This window comes from Microtus ochrogaster, chromosome 6 (assembly GCF_000317375.1).
Source record: "Microtus ochrogaster isolate Prairie Vole_2 chromosome 6, MicOch1.0, whole genome shotgun sequence".
Taxonomy (NCBI): Eukaryota; Metazoa; Chordata; class Mammalia; order Rodentia; family Cricetidae; genus Microtus; species Microtus ochrogaster.
The window spans coordinates 63,314,310-63,326,937 of record NC_022013.1 but is presented as its reverse complement, the minus strand read 5'-3'; the positions used below and the strand labels follow the sequence as shown (position 1 = coordinate 63,326,937).

General features: G+C 48.3%; 2 protein-coding genes across 2 annotated transcripts in view; both read left to right on the top strand.

Moving 5' to 3' along the window:
* Polr3a (RNA polymerase III subunit A) overlaps positions 1–9,499 on the top strand; it is a 40,828-nt gene extending 31,329 nt beyond the window's left edge. The window contains exons 22-31 of the mRNA XM_005348698.2: positions 580–666; positions 750–832; positions 1,599–1,769; positions 2,851–2,944; positions 3,119–3,211; positions 4,571–4,735; positions 5,265–5,429; positions 5,605–5,736; positions 7,348–7,480; positions 8,888–9,499. Coding sequence (XP_005348755.1) covers positions 580–666; positions 750–832; positions 1,599–1,769; positions 2,851–2,944; positions 3,119–3,211; positions 4,571–4,735; positions 5,265–5,429; positions 5,605–5,736; positions 7,348–7,480; positions 8,888–9,036 — 1,272 coding nt within the window. The 3' untranslated portion in view covers positions 9,037–9,499. The remainder of the gene's footprint in view (positions 1–579; positions 667–749; positions 833–1,598; positions 1,770–2,850; positions 2,945–3,118; positions 3,212–4,570; positions 4,736–5,264; positions 5,430–5,604; positions 5,737–7,347; positions 7,481–8,887) is intronic.
* A 2,620-nt stretch (positions 9,500–12,119) lies between these two features.
* LOC101982759 (disks large homolog 5-like) overlaps positions 12,120–12,628 on the top strand; it is an 11,672-nt gene continuing 11,163 nt past the window's right edge. The window contains exon 1 of the mRNA XM_026779988.1: positions 12,120–12,606. Within this exon, the coding sequence (XP_026635789.1) occupies positions 12,345–12,606 (262 nt within the window). The 5' untranslated portion in view covers positions 12,120–12,344. The remainder of the gene's footprint in view (positions 12,607–12,628) is intronic.

Below are 12,628 nucleotides of genomic sequence, written 5' to 3'. Positions count from 1 at the left end.
ATTCCCAGCAACCACATGGTGGCTCACAACCATCTGTAATGGGGTCTGGTGCCCTCTTCTGGCCTGCAGGCATATACACAGATGGAATATTGTATACATATTAAATAAATATTTTTTAAAAAAAAGTGTTGGCTAGCCTAATCAAACGTGAGAACCAGTTACCAAGTAACCATAGGAGAGAGACGGTGATGTTTAGAGTGAGTGATTGTGCTTGCTTCCAAAGAAACCTTCACAGCGGAGTCATGCATGTTCTGAGTGTAGAAATGTGTGCCTCATAGGGTCCCCATAACTATGCTGAGTTCCATTCCACAACCTTGTGACCGAGGTAAGAGCCCAAGGTAACTCATGGGAAAAGTTTGGCTAATGAGGTTTAATAAGCAGGTCAGTTTCCCCAGAGTTAAAGGCCCCTTACAAGCACTGTATAAGAGAACCAGTACCCTCATTGAGTCCTTGCTGCTGTGTATTTAGTAGTTGCTAAGATATGGTTCACTTTGTCCATTGTTGGAAGTTACAAAAATGATTGTGCTGTCCAAATTATTGAGAATCATGTAATTGATGTGTGTTGTATAATCTTTTCAGGAAATAAAAACATTCATTAAAGGGGTGTCTGAGAAGATCAAGAAAACCAGAGATAAATACGGCATCAATGATAATGGCACCACAGAGGTACAGCCTTCCCAGACCTGTTGGGACACAGTGTTTCACTGATGCTGCTAGTCTTGACTATGCACTTGGCTTTGTCCTTCCAGCCTCGTGTGCTGTACCAGTTGGACCGTATCACTCCCACCCAAATAGAGAAGTTTCTAGACACCTGCAGGGACAAGTACATGAGGTAGGCATGCTAACTGTCCTAGACTCCCAGGCGTCCATGCAGGATTCCTGTGCCTGGGATAGTCTCACTGGTTCAGCATCCTGGCTGGCCTGGTTTCATCTCTGTAAATGTGATAAAATTCTCTGACTAAAAGCAGCTTAGAGAGGGAAGAATTGATTTTTGCCTCACAGTTCCAGATTAGAGTCTATTTGGGGGAAGGCAAGGCAAGAGCTCCCCTAGTCATTGCACACTGGCATTCAAGAGCAGAAGAAACAAACACCCATGCAGCCCGCTCGCCTCTGCTGATGCTCTAGCTTTCCTCCCTGTCACACAGGTCAGGCCCCAGCCAGTGGAATGATTCTGCCCATTTTATGTTGAGTCTTCTCATTTCAATTAAGAATTATATATACAAAGGACTTACAAACGCATTTCCTGAATGTCTTTTCTCATAAAAATCTCAAGATCTGTGTGGTAGATTTCAGCTCTGACCTCTTTAATATCCAGTAAGAGCAGATCACTACAAAATTAAATCGTATGCTGACCCCACAGAATTTAGTCATATTGTCTGCCACTCTGACTGTCTTGCCTGCCTAGTGGCACTTGTTCCTAGTCTGCGCAAGCCTGTGCCTCTGGCACAAACATTGCCTGGCTGATTGCTGTTTGTATCCTAAACCTAACAGAATCTATATTTTTTTTTTAAGAGGCACTAACTTGAAGCCTGAATGGAGCAGTTGTGCTCCCCTTTTCTCTCTTACATCCTATCCTCTTCTGTGCCTTTTTCTTCTAGGGCACAGATGGAGCCAGGATCTGCAGTGGGTGCACTCTGTGCCCAGAGCATTGGTGAACCAGGCACCCAGATGACCTTGAAGACCTTCCACTTTGCTGGGGTAGCCTCCATGAACATCACACTGGGTGTGCCACGGATCAAAGAGATCATCAATGCGTCCAAGGCTATCAGGTAGCTGCTCCCTGGCTTGTTTCCTGAAGGCCAGTGGTCCTTGTCCTCCTGAATTCCTGTGCTTTGTTAATAGGTTAGTGTCTGGTGTTCACAGGGCAGGTTTTTGGTGTTGATGAGTGTTTGGATTTATAGAAAGTCACTCAAGTAAAGACTGAATATAGTCGAAATGGAATCTGTGATCTTATTTTTGTTTTTTAAAGATTTATTTTATATATGTGAGTGCTCTATCTGCATGCAGGCCTTTGAGCCGGAAGAAGGCATCAGAGCCCACTAGAGATGGTTGCCAGCCACCTTATAGTTGCTGGGGATTGTTCAGGACCTCTGTAAGAACAGTCAGTGCTTTCATACAAGGAACCATCTCTCCCACCCCGTTTGGGATTTTTTTATGGTTCTAGTTACATGGAAGGGAAAATATTAAGTTAGCCAGCAGTGCTGAGCACTAGGTCAGCGGACATCTCATCCCTTTGGTGCATCTACTCCACGCCTAAGTAGCTCCGAATGGTTTTTCTCCTGCTTGGTTTGTAGTCATTTTCTGTAAGCCCTAAGTGATTCTCTGTCAGATTTTCACCAGACCAGAGACTAGAAGAACTAGAGATACATCATGTTTTTAGGGGTAAAAATCGTTTTGCAGAAGAATAATACCAGATGTTAAGTAGCTGCACCTGGGGGAGCAGCTGTGGCTAACCAGGTGGCCGGAGAGGTCTGCTTGTCTCCTGTCCCAAGTGCCTGTGTTGGTAGGTTACTGTCGTGAAGATAGAAGGGGACAGTGGTAGTCAGAGGAGTAGGGATATTTCTGGAGAGGGCCAGAGGGAGGTGGACTGTATGAGGAGTTAGCTGGGAGCAGAAAGAACTAAGGGCGGGGGGGCTCCCTCCATCAGGAAAATTTGTTCAACCTTCTCCTGGATGAAATGGGCCTGGGTCTCCTGAAACTAGTCTTAGTGAGAGGTCTGTGAAGTCCTTTGTTGAAGAGCTCCCTGTGTGAGTTTCCATGAAGGGCTCAGGCCTGTGAGTGGCACTCAGATTTCATAGCAGTTCACTGCACAGAGCCCCTTCCTTGTGTGCTGATCCCTTCTCCTTGCAGCACTCCGATTATCACAGCACAGCTAGACAAGGATGACGATGCAGATTACGCACGCCTGGTGAAAGGCAGAATTGAGAAAACCCTCCTGGGAGAGGTAAAGAATCCCTTTTGCTAACAAGGGATTTCAGCAGTGTTGAGGAAGTGCAAGAGCAGCTGTGGATGGGGCCTGCAGCAGCACCCGTGTGCCTTAGAGGGGAGTGTGTCTACAAGCCTGGGGTGGGAGGGCCATGAGAGTGGAGACTAATGCTTTGCTCTTTTGCCATGGCAGATCTCAGAGTATATTGAAGAAGTGTTTCTTCCTGATGACTGCTTTATTCTTGTCAAGCTCTCCCTGGAACGGATTCGACTTCTCAGACTGGAGGTGAGCCAGAGAGGTAGCCTGTGGAGGACGTGATCACATGGGTCTTGAGACAGGTGCTGATAAACCAAGGTTAACGGTCAGCAGACAAAGAAGCAGTGTAAAGATTTTGGCTGGTCTGTGTTGTTGGTCACATCATTAACTGTCATATCCTTCTGAGCTGACCCTGATGCAGAAAGACTTGACCATCATAAGAAACTAGTTGACTTGGTGTGGGTATGAGCTACATTTTTCGGTTTATCATCACAGGGTGTTAGGATATTTGATCCCTGTCCATCTTTATGTGCTGTCAGGAGCCCAGCTAACTCTGCTTTATGCACTTGTACCCCCCCACCCCCCCATAGCTCTTGACTGGTTTGTAATATTTTCAATTGGTGGGTTAACCTGTCCCCTGAGACTTGTATTTGTGGTGATAAGAGAACAGTTGACTGATAACCGTGTATCTGGGGGCAGCTGAGGGGTAGGAATTGCTGGCTGAGAGCTGTCACTTTTCTTGCTCTCTAATCCCTAAGCCAGCCTTAGCCTTGAAAAACTCTGGAAGCCATTCTCAAGTGCCACAGTCTTGTGGTTCCCACATGACAGTCAAGTCTATCTTGCTGTGGGCCTTGTGACACAGTTGATATACAGGCATTGATGTAGCTTGTTAGTAGAGGAATTTCCTTGCTTGTATAAGGTCTTAGGTTTATCTAGGGACAAGATAAAAATAAAGAAAAAATGAAGAATCCAGTTACATCGGGAGTGTAGCATACAAAGAGCAACCTTTCAGTTCTCTGGCCTCCTTTCTCCAGGCAGGCCAGGTTGTTCTCTGTGGCTCTTTGCCATTGGTTGGGCATGTATTTTCAGTGAGGAAAATGTTCATTCTTTGAGTGAGAATAAACTGATACTTATGAATCAAGCACATATATTGAACATAAATATGTAGCATATCAAAATGTTGTGGTGTTGGAGAGTTGGCTGAGCAGTTAAGAGCACTACTTACTGCTCTTCCAGGAGACAAAAGTTCTGTTCCAGCCCCACATAGAGTAGCTTACAACCTCCTGAACTCCAGCCAGAGGATCTGAGCCCTTCTTCCTGTCTTCCTGTGTACCTACACACAGGTGATACACAGACAAACACACACACATGAATCAAAAGAAAAGTAAACTTTGTGATAGGGGAGGTGACACAAACATGATTACCAAGACTTCTTCAAGAACCATCATCATGAGCAGGCAGAGGCAGGCAGATCTCTGAATTCTAGGACAGCCAGAGCTACACAGAGAGACCCTATGGTGGGGGAGGGGGGGATCATGACATCAGGGATGAAAGGCATTGGCACGGAAGTCTGCAGCTGTCTGTTGTGATGCCCCCGGCACCGTGCAGGTGAATGCTGAGACAGTGCGGTACTCCATCTGCACATCCAAGCTCCGAGTGAAACCTGGTGATGTGGCTGTCCATGGTGAGGCCGTAGTGTGTGTCACCCCCAGGGAGAACAGCAAGAGCTCCATGTATTATGTGCTACAGTTCCTGAAAGAGGATCTACCCAAGGTGAGGCAGAGCCCCCTGTGGAAAGTCGTGAGTGGGCCTGGGGACCAGGTCACTACAGAGACCAAGGATGGTACCCCAGTACTTCATGGTCATATACCCAGGGAGTCAGTCTGGTTCTTGGTTCTTATTGATATGGGCCCTTTGGGAATGGGTGGTGTGCTTATGGGAGTTGACTCCTCTCTGCTTCCTGGTCTTCAGGGTCAAACTTGGGTTCTCAGGCTTGGTGGCAGGTTCCCTTATCAACTGTGCCCTCAGCCAGCTTTTATACCTAGTTCTGAGACTGCAAGTCTGTCTGTCTGTCTACTGTCTGCTCTCTCTTCAAGCTGACTGTAGGTTGCGGCACAGTTCTCTGTACCATCTGTCTCCTGACCCAGCAGTACCTAGGCACTCCTGGAGTACACACACTGCTGGTGACAATGGGACTTAGAATGGCGTGAACTTGGTTACCAGTCCATTCCTAGTCCTGTTTCTGAGGGTTCCTGGTAGGGACCTAGAGGTTACAGCATCTTAAGCATTGTGTTGGATGTAGGTGGTGGTCCAGGGCATCCCAGAGGTGTCCAGAGCTGTCATCCACATCGACGAGCAGAGCGGGAAGGAGAAGTTCAAGCTTCTAGTAGAAGGTGACAACCTGCGGGCAGTTATGGCCACCCATGGTGTGAAAGGCACCCGGACCACTTCCAATAACACCTACGAGGTACCATCGCGTCTGTATCCTCGCCAACACCCAGAAGTTTCCTGTCCCTGCCATTTGCTCTCTCTTCCCCCGACAATTACACAGCAATCTGTTATGGCAAATCTAGCAGTCTATGCTTTCTGTTTGTCAGACAGTCCCCAGAAGGGACTGCCACCACTCACTCCGCTCTCTCTAGGTGGAGAAGACCCTGGGCATTGAGGCTGCCCGGACAACCATCATCAACGAGATCCAGTACACGATGGTCAACCACGGCATGAGCATCGACAGGAGGCACGTGATGCTGCTCTCCGACCTCATGACCTACAAGGTGAGAGAAAGGAGGCTCTGGGTTTTCAGGGTCTTGAAATCCACTGTCTGGCAAACAGAGCATGTGTATCATATAAAACACACTTCTGTGAGGACTGACCTGACAGGAAGTAAGGTCACCACCAAAAGGCCCATGTGTGCTGATGAGACTAGGTGTTTCGGTAAGTTCTCAGTATGAGAATTTCAACACAGGCTGTCATTGGAGGAGAAAAGCTTCAACATGGCTTTTTTTCCTATGCCCTGAGTCCTTTATTTTATTTATTATTTCTTTTTTTTTTTTGTTTGTTTGTTTCATTTTGTTTTGTTTTTGTTTTTCGAGACAGGGTTTTGCTGTAGCTTTGGGGCTTGTCCTGGAACTAGCTCTTGTAGACCAGGTTAGCCTCGAAGTCACAGAGATCTGCCTGCCTCTGCCTCCCGAGTGCTGGGATTAAAGGCATGTGCCACCACTGCCGGGCCCATGTCCTGAGTCTTATTGTCCAGCCAAACTGGCCATTACCAAAACCAGGATGCCCAGGTGACTTGGGATGTTGTTTCCCTAACCCATCCCAGTGCTGCCTCTGTAGCCCTCCAGAGAGGAGGGGTATAGCTCAGTGGTACAGCGCTTGCTAGCATGCATGATCCCTGTGTTTGATCTCCACTAGCGCAAGTGCGTGCATGCACACAGTAAGTTACCTTGCTCTCAGGTGGGAGTGTCGGGGAAGCTGCTATGGGTGTTTGCTTCCGTCCATACAGTACTGCATTGTGTTTACATGACCCTTTCCTGAGAAGCCTTTACTGCAGTAGAGGAAATTATGGAACCAGGGGTGTAGCTCAGACAGAGCAAAGTCATGGTAAATATCCCTGAGTTTCTGGGCTCCTCTCCAGCCCTTCCATTTATGTGGAAGCCAGAGGTCAGTCTTGGGTACTGTTCCTCGTAAGCCGTTGATTTTATTTTCTGAAATGCTTTTATTAGCATATAATTATTATGCATAACCTGAATTCATTATGAGCTTTTTGTGTACTAATCTCCTCCTGATACCCTCTCTCGTGTACTTCCCACTCCCCTTATTTCCTTCCTCTTCCTTCTAGTCCTTCTATTTTCAAGACTTTTTTCTTAATGACCCAATGAGTGTCATTAGGGCTGCTTACAAGGGCAAGGGGTAAGGGAAAGGTTATTAACTGGAGCATGGGTACATCACCAGTATTTACATCATTAAAGACCATGTCTGACCTATTCTAACAACCACTACCTGGCTATAAATCCTCAGCTGAGACTTCGTGAAGTCCTTCACTTGATAAGATGTTGATAGCACTGCTCCTGTGTGGTTCTTGTTTGTGTTTGGCACATTTCCTTGACTGGGATTACCTAAATTGTTTCTAGTATTAGCTTATTGATTGTAGGACGATGAAGGAAACCCCCTTTTAAAACTCAGGTTCCTAATTCTGTGTGACACAGCGGCTGGGTACAATTGACAAGTGACAGACTCCCTGTCCTTGGGATCATCCCTGCCTCAGCAGCTGTGAAGCTGCACTGAAAACCATCTGCTTTTAGTGGTGCCATGAATAGATGCTTGGCTGATCATACTGGTCCTGGAGTGGCTTGAGACTCGTCTAACCCTCTTCCCCGGCACAGGGTGAAGTCCTGGGTATTACCAGGTTTGGCCTGGCCAAGATGAAGGAGAGTGTGTTGATGCTGGCCTCCTTTGAGAAGACAGCTGACCATCTCTTTGATGCTGCTTACTTTGGGCAGAAAGACTCCGTATGTGGTAAGTTTGCAGTGTTGAAGGCCTAAGGCTTATAGAAAATGAATCTTTTGTCTTCAGAGTCCTGCTAAGGCACCCTGCCTTCCCTCTCCCCATTCTGTGAGCTACTTTCAGTGTGTAGACAGTTCTTCAGTTCCCAAAAGAAAATATAAACCCTGAGCCAGTGGGGACCTTTTAGTCCATGAAGCTATACTTGGCTACATTGACCGACAGCCTACATGCTGTCCAGGATTGACAGAAGGTAGGCAGTGTTAGAGCCAGCAGGTGTAGCAGTAGAGTGGCCTGTGTTCCTGCTTCCTATGAGGCACTGAACATCATTTTAAGAGCCAAGGCGCCCAGAAAATGTGGAGACAGAGGTTGAAGATGGAGAGAGATGGATGATGGGAAATCTAGGTGTGGGAATGCACGCCCTTCATCCCAGGACTCAGGAGGCAGAGGGCAAGCAGATCTCTGTGAGTCGAAGGCCAGCCTCTTCTACATAGCCAGTTCCAGGCCAGTCAAGGCCACGGCGAGACCCTGTCTTCAAAAAGGTCAGGGGAAGAAAGGCGAGGAGGGTTACAACAGGAGAAGCCGTGTACAGCCTTCGCAGCCTTGGCACAGCCTCTGTCCCCCACCCCGCTTGGAAATGTCCCTATACATGGAGCACTCCAGTTTACATTAACTCCCACTATGTATTGGATTTAGTTTGGCTTTTCACCTGTCTTGTTCTGGAGTTGGTTTGGGCATCAACTTAGAATGCGTCTCCCTCCTGCTTCCTTCCTGTGAAATCAGAGTCCTAGCATAGAGCCTTAGAGCTTTTAAGACTTGAAGGTCGTGATTGCACATGCCTTTAATCCCAGCACTCTGGAGGTAGAGGTGGGCAGATCTCTGAGTTCTAGGTGAACCTGATCTACAGAAGGGAGTTCTAGGGCAGCCGGGACTACATAGAGAAACCCTGTTCCAAAAACCAGACCAAAACGAAACAGACAGACCGTCTTGAAGTGGAGCCAGGAGAGGAGGAAATTCCTGTCCCTTCTGGAAGTTTGTGGCAATTGCCTTCCAAGTGTTCTGATAAGGGTACTGCTGCTACCCCTGGGCCTGGACTTTGAGCTGCATTGTCATCTTTTCTCCTGGGCACGAAACTAAGGAAGGAAGGTAGCAAAGCGTCTCCTGATCGTTTGCAGGATTCCTCCCGCCTAAGCAGTTCCCAGAAGTCTGTCTACCTCCTGCTTTTTGGCTCCTGTTAAAGTGAGCTGGCTGAGGCAGGCACTGTGGTTCCAGAGACAGTGCTCCTTGGCCGTCCCCCTGGTATATGCATGTGGGAAGGAAAGTGGTGAGCCAAGTTCAGTCAGGTGATGTGTGGTAGAGCTGGTTCTCAGGTCCCCAGTCTGCAATCCTGTGTAATGTGACCTCGATTCTGCTTGGTTCCAGGTGTGTCTGAGTGCATCATCATGGGAATCCCGATGAACATCGGAACTGGGCTCTTTAAGCTGCTGCACAAGGCCAACAGGGACCCAAAACCACCCAGGAGGCCCCTGATCTTCGACACAAATGAATTCCACATCCCTCTTGTCACATAGTTTATGACAGGAGGTCACCATTCCTGACCTTGGCTCCTTCTTCTGTCTGTTGCTGAGTGGAAGAAGTTTGTATCCCTTGAACAGACGCCTGCATGACCTTAAATGGTGCACAGGGCCAGCTAAACACCAGGGCCTCAGCAGGAACTCCTCAGATGGGGAACTGGGAGTCTACTTGTAACCTGACTTGTGGGGGCTCACGATGGCTACTCAGCCTGCTCAGTGCCTACTTCACCTCACTCTGTCCCTGCAGAGGACCCTAACGTGTGCCCACTCCTGCCTGGGAGCCAGGTCTGGGCCCACAGAGGCCAGGGCACACTTCTGATTTCCCCTCCTTTGGCTGGATTTTACCCTGATGTACTCATGTAAATACATTACTGTTATTTATTTGTTCTGAGAGAAACAGTGTTTGTTGTTATTTTACTTTGAAACCGGGAACTGTTGAACCAAGAAAACCAGCTTCAAAGCATTCCTGGAAAAGCAGCTGGGATGTGAGGCCCGGGTGGGATGGCCAGTTCCTGACTGGGCACAGTCTGTTTGAATTTAGCTGCCTGAAAAGCAAAGGAAATAGAAACTTCAGGTTTTCTAGCAATGTGAGTCATTTTTGAAGGGCTCTGTAGCCTGTGACTCTCAAGTGGAGACTGTCCAATGTCATTAACAGTCCTGAGGAAGAAGGGGCAATTCCTCTAAAGTCTCTTATGGGCAGAGTCCTAGGCAGGGTACCTCTTAGAGACAGCAACACATTGCTTGTCTGCACCCAGTCCTGTAACAAATCTGGGCCTTGGGCAGGATATCAAGGTACTCATCAGAAATGTAAGTGCCTGAACTCTGAGAAGGATGGGGGAATATCACCTGTGGTTCCTTAGCCAACCAGGTTTGGAATGGGTCAGTTTGATTTCATCTCTGGCAAAGGAGGAGTATTTCTGGTGGCTTCTGTCTAGCCCCTTGAAGGGATCAGTGGGGTTGGGCCTAAGACCCTGACACTTGCTGATGGGGCAACATCACTGAGGAAAAGGCAGTTTGTCATAGGCACAGTACTAGGCTAGCAGCAGTGGATCTTACTCAGTAGTTCAGATGGTCATACTGACTTTGATTTCATCTCTATGTGGACCTAAGGAAAAGCAAGAGCAGGGTCCTTAATTATTGGATCACTTCATCTGCACCTCCATCTCCCCAAGATGGTAGGGAGAATGCTAAGTTCTTTTCAATACAAAGGATTGGTAGGTGAGGCCCTTGGAGGTCAGGTATATTTCTGTTTTAATGTTGAGACAGTGTCTCACGTCGCCCAAGCTGTCCTCACACTGGCTATGCAGGTTCACCTTGAGCTTAGATCATCCTGCATCTACTTCACAAGGGCTAAGATTACAAGTGGGGGCCCAAAGCCAATGAGGACAGCACTAGTCATTGAACCCAGGACATGTTACAAGTTAGACAGTCACTCTGCCAACTGATGTGTGTCTACAGCTGCTGTCTTGATTTTCCCCCAATAGACTCACAGAGGCCTGTAGCTAACCCTGCATTGCTGTCTTTGGTGCAGAGTGGAGAGCACCACACTCAGCCTGGAGGCTTTTTCACTTGGTGGAATCCCTAGTTCAGTTTCCTCTGCTAATGGATCATCACACGTTGGCCAGCACTGTCATGGGGGCATTCCGCAGGTGCTAATAATCCCGGGGCAACTTTCTAAAGCTAAGCACATGGCTTCCATGACTGTATCCTTAACCTGAATCCCACACTGTAACCAACTCTGCAGGTTCTTCCTGAACGTGCTTTCTAACACTTGTTCTCGAGGAAGGTGACCTTTCCTCGGTTATGTTCATCTTAGCATAGACTCTCAGTGAGATATTCTTGCTCATACTGATGAACAGTGATTTTGAAGAAAGAATGAGACATTTTCAGCATCTTTTGAAGGAAAAGCTCAGTTCTCAACATGGGAAGTATGGTCTTCCAATCAAGCTAAGGGAACTCTGGGTTTGGAAGGAGGAGGTGCTGAGTGGTTTACTCTGTTCCCGGAGAGGCTCCTGGACAGGGAAGCTGGGCTTCTCTTCAGTTCAGGACAGCTAGTTAGCAGGGAGACAATGCAGGTCCCCATGACATCAGCAGTCCCTTACCTGGACAATTCTACTGTATCCCGGAGAGCTCCTGGCATTCCATGTGATGTCACCAGTGTTGTAGCAACACCAACTGCCCTTAGGACATTCCTCGGTGCCCACAGGGTCCAGCAGGCGTCATGTTCTCAAGGCTGAGGGGTCTTATTAGGAGAGCGGATGGAGAACGTCCAGAGAACAGAGAGAGGCAGGAGGAAGCTGACGCTCAGTTTGGGCGTAAAGCAGGAAGGAATAAATGGTTCTGGGGAAGACGCAGTGAGTCATGGGCAGGAGGTGGGCAGCTTGCTGGAAGAGGGGGATTTGAGGTGGGTCTTCCAGTAATGGGACAAAGGACCAGGAGCCTCTCAGTAGCTAATGGACATCCCTGATTACCATAATCCATCGAGATAGAGGGTTCCAGAACATTAGTTTGCCCATCTCCTAAGCCAGAGGCTGACCAGGCCAAGGCTGTTGTGCTGGGATGACCGCTTAGCTGTGACCTTCACTGTGGTTTGGGTTAATACGTTGGGACAGAAGGAGACCACTAGAGGCAGGGAGGGACTGATGTTTCCCCGTCTTAGGGAGGCATCACTGCTTCTCACCCTCTGTAATTATCTGTAGGTCTAATCACAAGGGAAGAAAAGTTCTCTGGCCAAAACATTGTGTCCTCAGACTGTACTGCAGAATTCTTCTGAGCACCTCTCCCTGACAGGGGCCCCCCAGGGTCTATGTCAGCAGTTGAGGATGGCAGGCAGTTCTCTAGTATAGACAAACAACTGTCCGAGGTATGGGAGCAGAGCAGAGACTGGCTGCCTCCTGCCAGCTTCAGTGATCTGGATTGTCAGTGGGTGACTTGGGGAAGCCCTTGACCATGTTGTGCCCCCGCATGACTTTTCAGTTGACAGCCGTGGGCCTGGATTGGCCAGGAAGGAGATGTGGGCTCCTTACAGCAGCCGAGTGCTCATGTACTCTGCCGTTATTCTCTGGCTTCTGAAACCCAGGCAGGCTTCAGGGCTCTGGACCACGCTGCATCCTGTGCTGCTGTGAATACTGTGTCTGAAGAGGTGGTGTCTGTTCCCCTGAGCATGTGTAGGAGACAGAGGAAAGCCCTGGCTGCTTTTGTAGCCACATCTCTAGAGCAATGGGAGAGCTGAGGTCCGCAGATGTGGCATCTCAATCTGGGTTGTTCCTGGGTCCCAGACATGGTATTTCTGTTTGGGCCACAGAATGATCTGTCCATCGTCTATGCCTTGTCACTATGCCATCTCACTTGTGTTCCATCTACCCACAGATGCTGATACTGTGCCATCATCCAAACCAAGGCCCCGTACCCAGAAACAGATGCAGAAGGAAATGGAGAGGCTGACCAGGGAGCTGCAGCTGATGACCAGCCAAAGAAATGAGCTGCGAGATCACGTGATCTTTATCACGGAAGGAAAGGTGGATGATAGGTATCCATTGTTCCAGACTTCATGGCACTGTCAGCAATGTCACCCTCACCTGCTTTCTTT